This window comes from Bison bison, unplaced genomic scaffold, assembly GCF_000754665.1.
Source record: "Bison bison bison isolate TAMUID 2011002044 unplaced genomic scaffold, Bison_UMD1.0 scf7180017864290, whole genome shotgun sequence".
Classification (NCBI taxonomy): Eukaryota; Metazoa; Chordata; class Mammalia; order Artiodactyla; family Bovidae; genus Bison; species Bison bison.
The window spans coordinates 2,183,860-2,199,022 of NW_011494862.1; the positions used below are offsets into that span (position 1 = coordinate 2,183,860).

At 38.9% G+C, this 15,163-nt stretch overlaps 1 protein-coding gene across 10 annotated transcripts in view; it reads left to right on the forward strand.

The window, feature by feature from the left end:
• Positions 1-15,163, forward strand: part of MIER1 (mesoderm induction early response 1, transcriptional regulator) — a 73,098-nt gene that overhangs the window by 45,793 nt on the left and 12,142 nt on the right. For all 10 annotated transcript variants that reach the window (XM_010850282.1, XM_010850279.1, XM_010850280.1 and 7 more), the window contains 3 exons: positions 11,110-11,261; positions 12,459-12,540; positions 13,958-14,052. In XM_010850282.1, coding sequence (XP_010848584.1) covers positions 11,110-11,261; positions 12,459-12,540; positions 13,958-14,052 — 329 coding nt within the window. The remainder of the gene's footprint in view (positions 1-11,109; positions 11,262-12,458; positions 12,541-13,957; positions 14,053-15,163) is intronic.

Here is a 15,163-nt window from a genome sequence, read left to right on the forward strand (position 1 = left end):
TGTCTTCGTCCCTCATAGTGGGACTTTTTTTCAAAAGAGGTTTCTGCTTCTTCACCTTCTGTTTCCTCCTCAGTCCTCTCCAGTATGGCTTTGGCCATTTCTGCATAGAAAACATTTTTTAAAGATTCACCTCTTCATTAGTAAATCCAGCGCACTTTTAAAATCTTCATCCTGGGGAGAACAAGTTGGCGGAGGAGTAGGTGGATGTGGAGTACGTCTCTCTCCATGGATACATTCAGATATACACCTTCAGACATAGAAGTGCATGCAGAACTCAGGACAGGAGTACCTGACCAGAAGAAAAGAATATATAGAACCACCAAAAACTTGGTAGGATGAAGCAACTAGGGGGAGAAATGGGAGTGTTAGTAGGACTGGACCTGCCCTCAGCGGGTGGAGGAACTGAAGCAGAGGTCTGATCCCCACACTGGGGCAATTGTCTGAGTCAGGGGAGAAACATTTAAGGCTGAGAGTGAAACAGCTGATCTGTGGCAGCCTAAATGGAATGAGAGTCAGACAGTCCTTGCTGGAGCCATACATATCCCAGACAGGGACGCAGTTCTCCTGGAAGATGCAGCAGCTGGGAGCTGGAGTTTAGGGATTGTGGAGCAATCCCAGGGAAAGTTCTGCTGTTGACTGTGCAGAGGCAGATCTAGGGGATGTGAAGGAGGAAATTGTGGTGGGAAATGCCTGTGGAGGAAAGCTGGGCAGCCATGGAAGCAAGGCAGTACTGCTGAGTCACATGTAGGGGATGGAGCCATCACCATAGTGTCTCTCTCCCCACACTACCACCATTGACAGCTGAACAGTAGAAAGGCTGACCCATCAAACGCCTGACGCACTGAACTATAGAGCAGGATCCCAGCCAGGGCTCCCTCTATATGCCTGACGCTCTGAACAGTAGAGAAGGACCCCAGGCAAGAGAGCCCTCTAAGTGCCTGAATGGACAGAGCTACGGAGAAAGACTGGCTAAAGAGGCCTTCTGATTGCCAGCTGCAAGAGGCTCAAAAAAAGACTCTGATAAAGCCATAATGCTTGTGGTGGAAGCAATCAGTGTCCCTGTACAACTTGGCGCCACCAGGGTTCCCGCAGGCCAAGCAGCTGTGTCACCTTCACGCTCAACTCTCACTGGGGCAGAGCTGCCACAGGCAAAAAAGTCTTGCATCTATACATGCAGGGTCACTTCGGTAGTGTCTGACTCTTTGTGACCCTGTAGACTGTGGCCTTCCAGGCTTCTCTCTCAGGGAGCGGAGGTTCTCCAGGCAAGAATACTGGAGCATATTGGCCAATGCTGGTTGCCATACCCTTCTAGAGCACTATATTTCCTGCTGTTCTAGCTGCCATCTTCCCTCAGTATCTGGTGCTGCCAGAACCCTTGTCACCCAAGCAGCTGCACCACCTCCACACCTGGCCCTCACGGGGGCAAACCCAAGTCCTCCAGGGAAGCCCCAGGAGCAAACCCCAGTGGACGACCCACATCCAGAGGTGGAAATAAAACCACAGTTGAAACCCAGGGGTAGTGTGACTAAGGAAGAAGACCCAAAACCTTCCCACCAGCTGTACAAGCTGCAGATTAAATCCACACAGTCAACTGGCCAGACTCTGTGTCTGTGGAATATATAAAAGGTCATTGAGAGCTGTCACAAAAGAAAACACACTAGTCCTGTTAGCTGTGGACATTGGAGGCAAGAACACACAGGAGTAGGACCAGATAAGAGTCTGAGCTGCCCTCACAGCAGGTCAGAGATCAGCACAGTGTCAGAGGGCATCCTAGGGAGGTGAGTGGACAGTGACTCCCAGTGAGGGAAAGGACTCTGACAGCAGTGACTCAAGAAAAACATGTGTTATTCTTATGTTTTGACTTGTTCTGTAGATTCTTTTGGATTTTCTTGTCTTCCTCACCCCTCCTCTGTTATAGTTGTTGATTTTATTGGCACTATGAAATCTAATTAAGCTTTTGAGTTTTGTGGTTTTTTTTGCCTTCAGTTACATTTTTCCCTCAGTCACATTAAAAAAAAACCATTTTTTATTGTTGTTATAAACCTTTGCCTCTACATTGGGCTTCTGCAGTTCTGTGGAATCCCCCCCCCCCTTTTTTTTGTTTTCTCTTTTTTAGTTTTAATTTTTTAAACGTATTGTTTTTTCTATATTTATTCCTTTGTTTGCTTTTCCTACTGTCTTTTCCCCTTGCAGTTAATCTTTAATGTATATAAATCTTCTTTATCTACCTCTTTGTAAACTTGCATATTTATTCTTTCTTTCTTTTCTTTCTCTCTTTTCCACTCAACGTATTTGTTAGTTTTATTTTCATTGCTTTATTCCCCACTTAGCACCTGCTTTAGTTTTGTTTTCCGGTTTGTGCTTTAGTTAGTTTTGTTCTTAACTGGTAAATATAATTTTTGATTTTCTTTGTTCACTGGGTCAGTCTGCTGTTCTTTATTTTTGTTGGACTGTTTTGACTTTGCTCATGGATGGATATGTATATGTATGTTCCATTATTTTAATTATTATTTGCCTGATTTTGTAACTGCCATTTGTCTGGGGTTCATCTTTGGCCTCTCATTCTTGGATATTTGTTTTAATCTCAGTTAATGCCATGACAAATCACTTGTGAAATCTTCGTTCCTGACCAGAGATCAATTTCTGAGCCTTGGGAGTGGGGGCACTGACTATAAGACCCTAGACTACTGGAGAACTAACCCTAGGGATATCACATAGTGAAGGAGAGCACTTGAATACAAAACCTGGCGTCACCCAACCACCAGTAGCAACCTGTGCAGGACACCTCATCTAAACAACAAACAAAACAAAAATATAAACCTAGTCATCAGAAGACTGGATTACCACCTCACTCAGCCTTGCCCATCAGAAGAAAAACAAACAAAACCTCAGTACAAATCTCACCCTATTAAGCTTATACAAATCACTGGACCAACCTTAGGAGGGCAGAAACCAAAAGAAAGAATTAATTCACCTTGAAGTCACCTTGGAAAAGGAGACCTCAAACAATAAGTTTGAAGAAAAGAAAGAAAATGCAGAGAAATACTGCACAAATGAAGGAACAAACTAGAAACACAGAAGTGAAAATAAATGAAGAGGAAATAGGCAAACTACCTGAGAACTCAGAATAATCATAGTAAAGATAATCAAAAACCTTGAAAACAAAATGGAGCAAATGCAAGAATCAATTAACAAAGACCTAGAAGAAGTAAAGGATAAACATACAGAGACAAACAACAAAATTACTGAAATTAATAAATCTCAGTTATGTTCTAGGAGGAATCAATAGCAGAATATCTGAAGCAGAAGAACAAATCAATGAGCTGGAAGAAAAATGGTGAAAATAAAGTAAAAGAATGAAAAGAACTAAGGATCGTCTCAGAGACCTTTGGGACAATATCAAACACACCAACATTCCAATTATAGGGGTTCCAGAAGAAGAGGAAAAGGGTGTGAGAAAATTTTTGAAGAGATCATAGTTAAAAATTTCCCCAACGTGGAAAACGAAATAGTCTATCAAGTCCAAGAGGCACAAAGAGTCCTATACAGGATAAACGGAAGGAGAAACACGCCAAGACACATACTAATCAAACTAACAAAAACTAAAAGAAAGAATTTTAAAAGCAGCAAGGGAGAAGCAACAAGTAACATACAAGGAAAACCCCATACTCTTAACAGCTGGCGTTTCAGCAGAAACTCTGCAGGCCAGAAGGGAATGGCAACAAAAGGGAAAATCTACAACCAAGATTACTGTACCCGGCAAGGATCTCATTCAAAATTAATGGAGAAATAAAAAAGTTTTTCAGACCACCAAAAGTTAAGAGAATTCAGTACCACCAGGCAAGCTTTAACAACAAATGTTAAAGGGACTTACATAGTCAAGAAATACAAGAGAAGAAAAAAGATCTACAAAATCAACCCCAAGCAGTTAAGAAAACGGAAATAGCAACATATATATCAAAAATTAATTTAAATGGATTAAATGCTCCAACCCAAAGACAGACTGGCTGAATGGATACAAAACAAGATCCATATGTATGCTGTCTACAAGAAACCCACTTCAGACCTCAAGACACACAGTGAAAGTGAGAGGATGGAAAAATATATTCCATGCAAATGAGAAGCAAAAGAAAGCTGAAGTAGCAATCCTCCTATCAGACAAAGTAGACCTTAAAGAAGATTACAAGAGAGAAGGAAGGTCACTATATAATGATCAAGGGATCAATCCAAGAGGAAGACATAACAATTGTAAATACCTATGCACACAGCATAGGAGCACCTCAATATATAAGACAAACACAGACAAAAGGAGAAGTTGACAGTTAACACAATAATAATAGGAGACTTTTAAGAGCCCACTCACACCAATGGACAGATCATCAAAACAGAAAATTAATAAGGAAACACAAGTCTTAAAAATGATACATTAGAGGAGATGGATCTCATTGATATCTTCAGGACATTCCATCCAAACACAGAAGAATACACCTTCTTCTCAAGTGCACATGGAACATTCCCCAGGATAGTCCACATCTCGGGTCACAAATCAAACCTCAGTAAATTTAAGAAAGTTGAAATCGTATCAAGCATCTTCTCCAACCACAGCACTATGAGACTAGATAGCAATTACAAGAAAAAATCTGTAAGAAACACAAACACATGGAGGTTAAGCAACACATTTCTAAATAACCAAAAGGTTACTAAAGAAATCAAAAGTGAAATCAAATTATTTCTAGAAACAAATGACAAAACAATGACAACTCAAAACCTCTGGGATGGAAGTTTATAGCAACGAATAGACAACCTAACTTTACACCTGAAACAACTGGAAAAAGAACAACAACAACAACAACAACAAAAAATTAGTAGAAGGAAAGAAATAATAAAGATCTGTGCAGAAATTAACGAAAAAGAAATGAAAGAATTAGTAAAGATTAATAAAACTAAAAACTGGTTCTTTGAGAAGATAAAATTGACAAGTCTTTAGCCAGACTCATCAAGAAAAGAAAAAGAGAATCAAATCAACAAAATTAGAAATGAAAAAGGAGAGGTTACAGCAGACAACACAGAAATACAAAGGATTATAAGTGACTATTATGAATAACTATATGGCAATAAAATAGATAACCAAGAAGAAACGGACAGATTCTTAGAAAAGTTCAATCTCCCAAGACTAAACCAGGAAGAAATAGAAATTAATGAACAACCCAGTTACAAGCACTGAAATTGAATCTGTGATCAAAAATCTCCCCAAAAATCAAAAGCCCAGAACCAGGTGGCTTCACAGGAGAATTGTATCAAACATTTAGAGAAGAGCTAATCCCTCTCCTTCTAATACTCTTTCAAAGAATTGCAGAGTAAGGAACGCTTCAAAACTCATTCTATGAGGTCCCTATCACCCTGATACCAACACCAGACAAAGACAACACAAAAAAAGAAAACTTCAGTATCACTGATGAACATAGATGCAAAAATCCTCAACAAATTTTAGCAAACAGAATTCAGCAAAACATCAAAAAGCTCATAACCATGATCAAGTTGGGTTATTCCAGGAATGCAAGGATTCTTCAATATATGAATCAGTGTGATACACCATATTAACAAATTGAAAGATAAAAACCATATGATCATCTCAACAGATGCAGAAAAGGCCTTTGACAAAATTCAGCACCCATTTTTGATTAAAACTCTTCAAAAAAAAAATGGGCATAGAAGGAACCTACCTCAACATAGTAAAGGCCATATATAATAAGCCTACAGCAAACATTATTCTCAATGGTGAAAAACTTTAAAGTATTCAGCCTATGATCAGGAACAAGACAAGGGTGTCCACTTTCACCACTGTTATTCAACATAATTCTGGAAGTCCTAGCTATAGCAATCAGAGAAGAAAAAGAAATAAAAGGAATCCAGATTGGAAGAGAAGTAAAGCTCTCACTGTGACATAATACTGTATATAGAAAACCCTAAAGATAGTATCAGAAAATTACTAGAGCTAATCAGTGAATTTAGCAAAGTTGCAGGATATAAAATCAATACACAGATATCACTTGCATTTCTATATACTAACAATGAAAAATCAGATAGAGAAATTAAGGAATCCCATTCACCACTGCAACAAAAAATTAAATATCTAGGAATAACCTAAGGAGACAAAAGAAATGTACACAGAAAATTATAGGACACTAATGAGAGAAATCAAAGATGACATAAACTGATGGAGAGAGATTCCATGTTCCTGGGTAGTAGGAATCAATATTGTGAAAATGACTGTACTACCAAATGCAGTCTATAGATTCAGTGTGATCCCTATCAAATTACCAATGGCATTTTTCACTGAACTAGAACAAAAATGTTCACATTTCATATGGAAACACAGAAGGCCCTGAATAGCCAAAGCAGTGTTGAGAAAAAAGAATGGAGCTGGAGGAATCAACCGTCCTGATTTCAGATTATGCTACAAAGCTACAGTTATCAAGACAGTATGGTACTGGCACAAAAACAAAAGTAATAGAACAATGGAATAAGATAAAAGCCCAGAAATAAACCCATGCACCTGTAGGAACCTTATTTTTGACAGAGGAGGCAAAAATACACAATGGAGCAAAGACAACCTCTTCAATAAATGGTACTTGGAAAACTGGACAGCTTCGTGTAAAAGAATGAAATTATAACACTTCCTAACACCATACACATCAGTTCAGTTCAGTCACTTAGTCGTATCCGACTCTTTGCTGCCCCATGAATCACAACATGCCAGGCCTCCCTATCCATCACCAACTCCCGGAGTTTTCTCAAACTCAAGTCCATCGAGTTGGTGATGCCATCCAGCCATCTCATCCTCTGCCGTCCCCTTTTTCTCTTGCTGCCGATCCCTCCCAGCATCAGAGTCTCTTCCAATGAGTCACCTCTTTGCATGAGGTGGCCAAAGTATTTGGAGTTTCAGCTTTAGCATCAGTCCTTCCAAAGAACACCCAAGACTGATCTCCTTCAGAATGGACTGGTTGGATCTCCTTGCAGTCCAAGGGACTCTAACGAGTCTTCTCCAACACCACAGTTCAAAAGCATCAATTCTTTGGCACTCAGCTTTCTTCACAGTCCAACTCTCACATCCATACATGACCACTGGAAAAACCATAGCCTTGACTAGACGGACCTTTGTTGGCAAAGTAATGTCTCTGCTTTTGAATATGCTATCTAGGTTGGTCATAACTTTCCTTCCAAGGAGTAAGCGTCTTTTAATTTCATGGCTGCAGTCACCATCTGCAGTGATTTTGGAGCCCCCCAAAATAAAAGTCTGACACTGTTTCCCCATCTGTATCCCATGAAGTGATGGGTCCGGATGCCATGATCTTAGTTTTCTGAATGTTGAGCTTTAAGGCAACTTTTTCACTCTCCTCTTTCATCAAGAGGCTCCTTAGTTCCTCTTTACCTTCTGCCATAAGAGTGGTGTCAACTTCATATCTGAGGTATTGATATTTCTCCTGGCAATCTCAATTCCAGCTTGTGCTTCTTCAGCCCAGCATTTCTCATGATGTACTCTGCATATAAGTTAAATAAGCAGGGTGACAATATACAGCCTTGACGTACTCCTTTTCCTGTTTGGAACCAGTCTGTTGTTCCATGTCCAGTTCTAACTGTTGCTTCCTGACCTGCATATAGGTTTCTCAAGAGGCAGGTCAGGTGGTCTGGTATTCCATACACATAGATAAACTCAAAATAGATTAAAGACCTACATGTAAGACCAGAAACTGTAAAACTCTTAAGAGTAAAACATAGGCAGAACACTCGATGACATAAAGCAAGATCCTGTCTGACCCACCTCCTAGAGTAACAGAAATAAAAACAAAAGTAAACAAGTTGGACCTGATTAAACTTAAAAGCTTTCGCACAGCAAAAGAAACTAAGCAAGGTGAAAAGACAATCCTCAGAATGGGGGAAAATAATAGTAAATGAAAAAACTGACAAAGGATTAATTTCCAAAATATAAGCAGCTCATACAACTCAATGCCAGAAAAACAGACAACCCAATCAAAAAATGGGGAAAAGATCTAAACAGACATTTCTCCAAAGAATCATTCAAGTGGCTAACAAACACATGAAAAGATGCTCAGTATCACTCATTATTAGAGAAATGCACATCAAAACTACAATTGAGATATACTGCCTCACACCGGTCAGAATGGCCATCTTTGAAAAGTCTGCAAACAAATGCTGAAGAGGGTGTGGAGAAAAGGGAATGCTCTTGCACTGTTGGTGGGAATGTAAATTGATACAGCAACTATGGAAGACAGTATGGAGATTCCTTTGACAACTAGGAATAAAACCACCATATGGCTCAGCAGTCCCACTCCTCGGCATATACCCCGAACAAACCAAAATTGAAAAAGACACGTGTATCCCACTGTTCAATGTAGCACTGTTTACAATAGCTAGAAAATGGAAGCAACCAATGTGTCCATCGAGAGATGAATGAATAAAGAAGTAGTGGTACATATACACAGTGGAATATTACTCAGCCCTAAAAAGAAATGCATTTGAGTCAGTTTTGAAGGTGGATGAACCTAGAACCTATTATACAGAGTGAAGTGAGTTAGAAAGATAAATATGGTATTCTAATGCCTGCAAGGCTGCAGTCCATGGGGTTACTGAGAGTCGGACACGACTGAGCGACTGAGCGACTTCACTTTTCACTTTCATGCATTGGAGAAGGAAATGGCAAGCCACTCCAGTGTTCTTGCCTGGAGAATCCCAGGGATGGGGGGGCCTGGTGGGCTTCTGTCCATGGGGTCACACGGAGTCGGACACGACTGAAGCGACTTAGCAGCAGCAGCAGCAATGCAGATACACAGAATGTAGAAAAATGGTACTAAAGAATTTATTTACAGGGCAGCAGTGGAGAAACAGACATAGAGAATAGACTTATGGACGTGGGGAGAGGGGAGGAGAGGGTGAGATGTATGGAAAGAGTAACATGGAAACTTACATTACCATATATAAAATAGATAGCCAATGGGAATTTGCTATATGGCTCAGGAAATTCAACCAGGGGCTCTGTATCAACCTAGAGGGGTGGGATGGGGAGAGAGATGGGAAGGAGTTTCAAAAGGGAGGGGATATATGTGTACCTGTGGCTTATTCATGTTGAGGTTTGAGAGAAAACAAATTCTGTAAAGCAGTTCAGTTCAGTCGCTCAGTTGTGTCCAACTCTTTGTGACCCCATGAACCACAGCACACCAGGCCTCCCTGTCCATCACCAACTCCCAGAGTCCACCCAAACCCATGTCCATTGTGTTGGTGATGCCATCCAACCATCTCATCCTCTGTCGTCCCCTTCTCCTCCTGCACTCAATCTTTCCCAGCATCAGGATCTTCTCAAATGAGTCAGCTCTCCACATCAGGTGGCCAAAGTATTGGAGTTTCAACTTCAACATCAATGCCTCCAATGAACACCCAGGACTGATCTTTAGGATGGATTGGTTGATCTCCTTGCAGTTCAAGGGACTCTCAAGAGTCTTCTTCAACACCACAGTTCAAAAGCATCAATTCTTCTGGGCTCAGCTTTCTTTATAGTCCAACCCTCACATCCGTACGTGACTACTGGAAGAACCATAGCCTTGACTAGACGGATCTTTGTTGGCAAAGTAATGTCTCTGCTGTCTAGGTTGGTCATAACTTTCCTTCCAAGGAGCAAGCGTAAAGCAGTTACCTTTCAATAAAAATTAAATTAATTAAATTCTTCATCCTGCTTTTTTAACAGAATTTTAAAAGTCTATTATTTTCTGAAGCATTTTTTCCCTTTGCTGCTGTGTTGCCATACTTTTGATATTTTGTCTGTCTTGTGACTGTTCCTTCTTAATTTTGTTTATGTTTTCGTCTTCCTGTCATGTAGAATTCCACAAGGCTTTTGTCTTAGTTTCTTCTCCACTCCTCTTACTTTAAAGATTTTGATGAAATTTGGCCTTAAGTCTTTTTATAATGGAAATTCTGATGAAACCTAAATGCTTTTTTTTTAATGACTTTTGTTATTATGAAAATGATTTACACTTACAACAATACGTTTTCAAGCATCATGGAAAAGTACGAAGATGTAAGAAAAAATTGTCCCAAATCCCACCACCAGGAAATAAGCAGTGTTGATATCTGGCGAGCATTGTTTTAGACATCCCTATTCAGAAATCATAATTATAGTTTAACATTATTTAATGTGTCAGAATTACTTTAAATTGCTTTAAATCCCTAAAACCTTGTTTAATAGGGTTGTTTTCCCCATTTCACAGATGAGGCAGAAAGAAGGGAAGTAACTTGCCAGGGTCATACAGATATTATTAGTTAAGTGTTGGTAGTGCTATTCAGGAGAAGGCAATGGCAGCCCACTCCAGTACACTTGTCTGGAAAATCCCATGGACAGAGGAGCCTGGTAGGCTGCAGTCCATGGGGTCGCTAAGAGTCGGGCACATGACTGAGCGACTTCACTTTCACTTTTCACTTTCGTGCATTGGAGAAGGAAATGGCAACCCACTCCAGTATTCTTGCCTGGAGAATCCCAGGGACAGAGGAGCCTAGTGGACTGCCGTCTCTGGGGTCGCACAGAGTTGGACACGACTGAAGCGACTTAGCAGCAGCAGCAGCAGTGGTATTCAAGTGCTTCCCTTGTGGCTTATTCGGTAAAGAATCCTCCTGCAATGCGGGAGACCTGGGTTCAATCCCTGGGTTGGGAAGATCTGTAGTAGGGCATGGCAGCCCACTTCAGTATTCTTGCCTGGAGAATCCCCATGGACAGAGGAGCCTGGTGGGCTACAGTCCATGGGGTCGCGGAGTTGGACACAACTAAATGACTAAGCACAGCACAGCACAGTGCTGTTCAAGCTAAGAGAGCTTGGAATTTGGTAAGTTAGACCAGATCTAAAAGGGGCATCAAGTGGTACCTGTCTGTTCAGGTTGCTTAAATTACTTATAAATATTGCCTCAGAATGAAGTCAAGCAGGTAGTTGGACTACGCTTTACCTCTTAGTTGTCAACATTTTGGCTCTAAGTTATTTGTTCCATATGTATTAACAAAAACTTGTCTCAATTTGGCATTTTTAACATTATATTTTACTAATTTAGTATATGAAAATGATGACCAGCTCCTGTGGGACCCTGAATACTTATCAGAAGACAAAGTGATTGTGTTTCTTAAAGATGCATCTAGAAGAACAGGTGATGAGAAAGGTGTAGAAGCAATTCCTGAAGGATCTCATATAAAGGACAATGAACAGGTACGTGAATAAGAAATAACTTAAATTTTTCCCAAAATACATTAACCCCATATATGTATAAGTGCTGTCACAGTATTTTTCTATCCACCAATGTTCTATACAGATGGTGTCTGACTTAACAAAGGATCAGCCTAAAATTTTTTGACTCTATAATTGTATGAAAGCAATATGCATTCAGTAGAACTCATGCTTTGAATTTTGATGTTTGCCTGGGCTAGGGTTGAATATCTCTTGTGATGCTGGGCAGTGGCAGAAAGCCATACCTCGCAGTCAGTCATGCAGTCACAAGGGTGAACAACTGATACAACCATTCTGAATTCATACAACCATTCTTTTCATTTTCAGTACAGTATTCAGTAAATTACGTGAGATAGTCAACACTTATTATAATACAGGCTTTGTGTTGGATGATTTTGCCCAGTTGTAAGCTAAGTAAGTGTTCTGAGCACATTTAAGGTAGGCTAGGCGAAATGATGATGTTCAGTAGGTGAGGTGTATAAAGTGCATTTTCAGCTTAACATATTTTCAACTTAGGATGGGTTTTTTGGGACCCCTTGTAAGTAGAGGAAGCTCTGTAATATCATCAGCAAGGAGTCTGAGGTTGTAATCTGCATAATATATGTAGTATTGACAGCACTTAATTTTGGTATTTTAGCCTCAGTAGAAATTTTGATATTTTGTATGTATTTTTTTATTAGGCATTTTGAACTTCCGTTGCATATCGCAGAGAATCTGTGGATATCATTAAGCTAGGAATACTCATCTGGGATAATGTAACTCTTTACCTAGTAGAACAGTGCCTACCATGGACCTAATAACAGCATTATATACTTTACCTTTTTCACCAGTGCTTTTCTTTTCTGATTGTTTAAATTTATCTTTGAATAGGAACATTAAAAATAAAAAAAGGACTTGTGATTATTATGATTTCCTTTTATTTCTAAACTCCTAGAAAACCATGCCGCTGCCAGAGGTTTGCTTATCCAGTATTTTCTACATATTTAGAGGCAGTTAATTGTCAGGAATGAATTACGTTTGTTTTCCTTTAGTGGTTTTTATGTTGCAGTCACTGGAATTATTTGTCCTCCAGAAAGGATGGAGACACTGGATTCTAGAAAAGCCTTTACTCAGTTAAGAAATTGTCACCTTGAATTGTTCATAGTCCAGGTTACATATTGAAGCCTTTTATTTTTCTAGGCATTATATGAATTAGTTAAATGCAATTTTGATACAGAGGAAGCATTGAGAAGATTAAGATTTAATGTAAAAGCAGCTAGAGGTAAGCATAAATATTAACTTTTTGTTTTCACGATGTAGCAGAAGTTTAAACTTTAAGCTATTAAATTTTTTGAAATTTTAAAAGTTTAAAAAATTTTAACTAGGTATATCCTAAATTTAATAATACTAATCTTTCTGAATTTAGTAAGTATTTGTTGGATAATAGTTATAACTTGTTAAACAACTTGTATGTAACAAGTATTACACAAGGCATTATGGGGAATGGGGTGAATATTGTCCTTTCCTTCATGAGAAAATAAGACCATTTAAATAAAAATACATAATGCCTTTCAGTTTCAAGGCATTTACAAATATTTTCTTACTTGATCTTGGTAATGGTCCTGTGAACTGAGTAAAGTGACAGATGTTACCTTCACTTTAAAATTGATGAGAACTGAGGTCCAGTACTTTGGCCACCTCATGCATGGGAAGAGTTGACTCATTGGAAAAGACTCTGATGCTGGGAGGGATTGGGGGCAGGAGGAAAAGGGGACGACAGAGGATGAGATGGCTGGATGGCATCACTGACTCAATGGACGTGAGTTTGAGTGAACTCTGGGAGTTGGTGATGGACAGGGAGGCCTGGCGATTCATGGGGTCGCAAAGACTCGGACACGACTGAGTGACTGAACTGAACTGAACTGAGGTCTTTTTGCTGAGGCAAGCATGATTCATAAATAATGAAGCCATAGCTAAAATTCTTTTGTTACTCTAAACTGGCTCCCACCCCCACTTCACTAAGAGTACTGTTTATATATCATTGTGTAACCAAGGAAAGAGCATTCATTCAACAAAAATTGAAGGGCCTATTAAATTGTGAGGATTTAACTATAAACAAGGCCCCTGACCTCTCGGTGCTTGGAGCCTAGGTAGGAAAGCTGAAAAATAGTTCTGAGTTCTTCCAAGGAGAATTCAAGGGTGCAGTTCAAACTTACTACAGTGGGACTTTACCTAGTTGGTGAAAAGAATGAGGCGGTAAAAGAAAGCCTCTAGAACAATATATTTTTACTGAGCTATAAACGAATTAGCTAGGTGAAAGAGGGTATGAGATAAGAGGCATGCAATAACCTCTAGACAAAGGGAAGAGCATGCACAAAGTCTAAAGAAAGAAAGAAAATAATGAGTTTAAGGAATTGAAAGGTGGCTGGTTTAGTTGGATCATAAAGAATAAAGAGGAAATGGCCTAAATTGAGGTTGAAGAGTTAGGGACTAAATCATCCAAAATTTTATTAAATAAGGATGTTTTATTACTTTTATCTTTTTAAGCCATCAATAATAGAACTCAGGAGTAAAATATTTCTGTTGTTACCAAAAGTTATATTTTTATTTACAGTTTTGTTATGTGCAGGATTTGGGAGAATATTGCTTAACAGTTTCCTTCCCCCACTTTCCCCCTACCCTGCCCCAAATTTTTTCAGAGGAATTATCTGTTTGGACAGAGGAAGAGTGCAGAAATTTTGAACAAGGGTTGAAGGCCTATGGAAAGGACTTTCATTTGATTCAGGCTAATAAAGTAAGTAATGATATATGTTGTCTCTTTTTATAAAAATAAGTTTAGTTAACCTAGGTCATATGAAATCTACTATATTTTCTAATGTTAAAAGTTCTGTAGTGAATATATAATATGCTAGTATTTAGGAAATTATTATAAGCATGCCTAGACTCCCTGGCATATATTTGCCAAGTAACTGTTCCCAGTGTGGTATTTATTGGAAACTTTTAAGAACTGGATGTTTTAAACTATGTTCATCAGCTCCTGGATGGGATGTGTGAGTACATATCATGCCATATGAATATCAACTATACAGTGTTAATTTATATCGCCCCAAATTTCGTAATTACTTACAAATTTATTTAGGCTTAATTCTCTTAAACTGAAATCAGGTAATATTTTTAATAGAACTGCACAATTGTAAAGAATAAAAAATTGTGTTCCTAAGGGAAATTAGGACAGGCAAAATTAAAATCTCAAATTTAAATATGGCAAATTAAGTAATGTCTAGGCTTACGAATGTCACATTTTTAGTGAATATAAACGACAAGGAAATTGGCTTTACATGTGTCCTTGAAGATGGTATATCAGATGTGTGATGGCTTACCTAGGGTGATGTTGAAAGTATCTGGGCTTTATGGGCTTGAGTCTGAAGCTCTATAAATAGTCTGTCCTCATCCTCTTTCATATCTCTAGATGTACAGTATCTATTGTATGTTCCATAAATAAAATAGTTGCTTACAAATTCTTGATTTTTCTCAATTTTGGTGTTCTTTAGTTTATTGTTGATAATTTTGTTAATTGTGTTATTTGACATCAGACATAATAAGAGAGAAATTTTGCATCTTAGCATTGATATAAAAGATGTAGCCAAACCATGTTCATGTTGTAACCAAATCATTTGATATTCTCCAATATAGTGATTTCTCTGTGAAAGGATTGTATTAGGCTAATGACTACCTATATATGTTTCTGATTTAAAGAAAAGCAAATGATCTCATGGTTGAAAGGGCCAACATTTTGAAAAAGTTTTCTAGCATTCCTGCTTAAATTCAAACAATACTGACCCAAGCATGCTATGGAGGGGAACCCCTGGGGATGATAAGCTGATGTAACTCACAGGAGCAACACC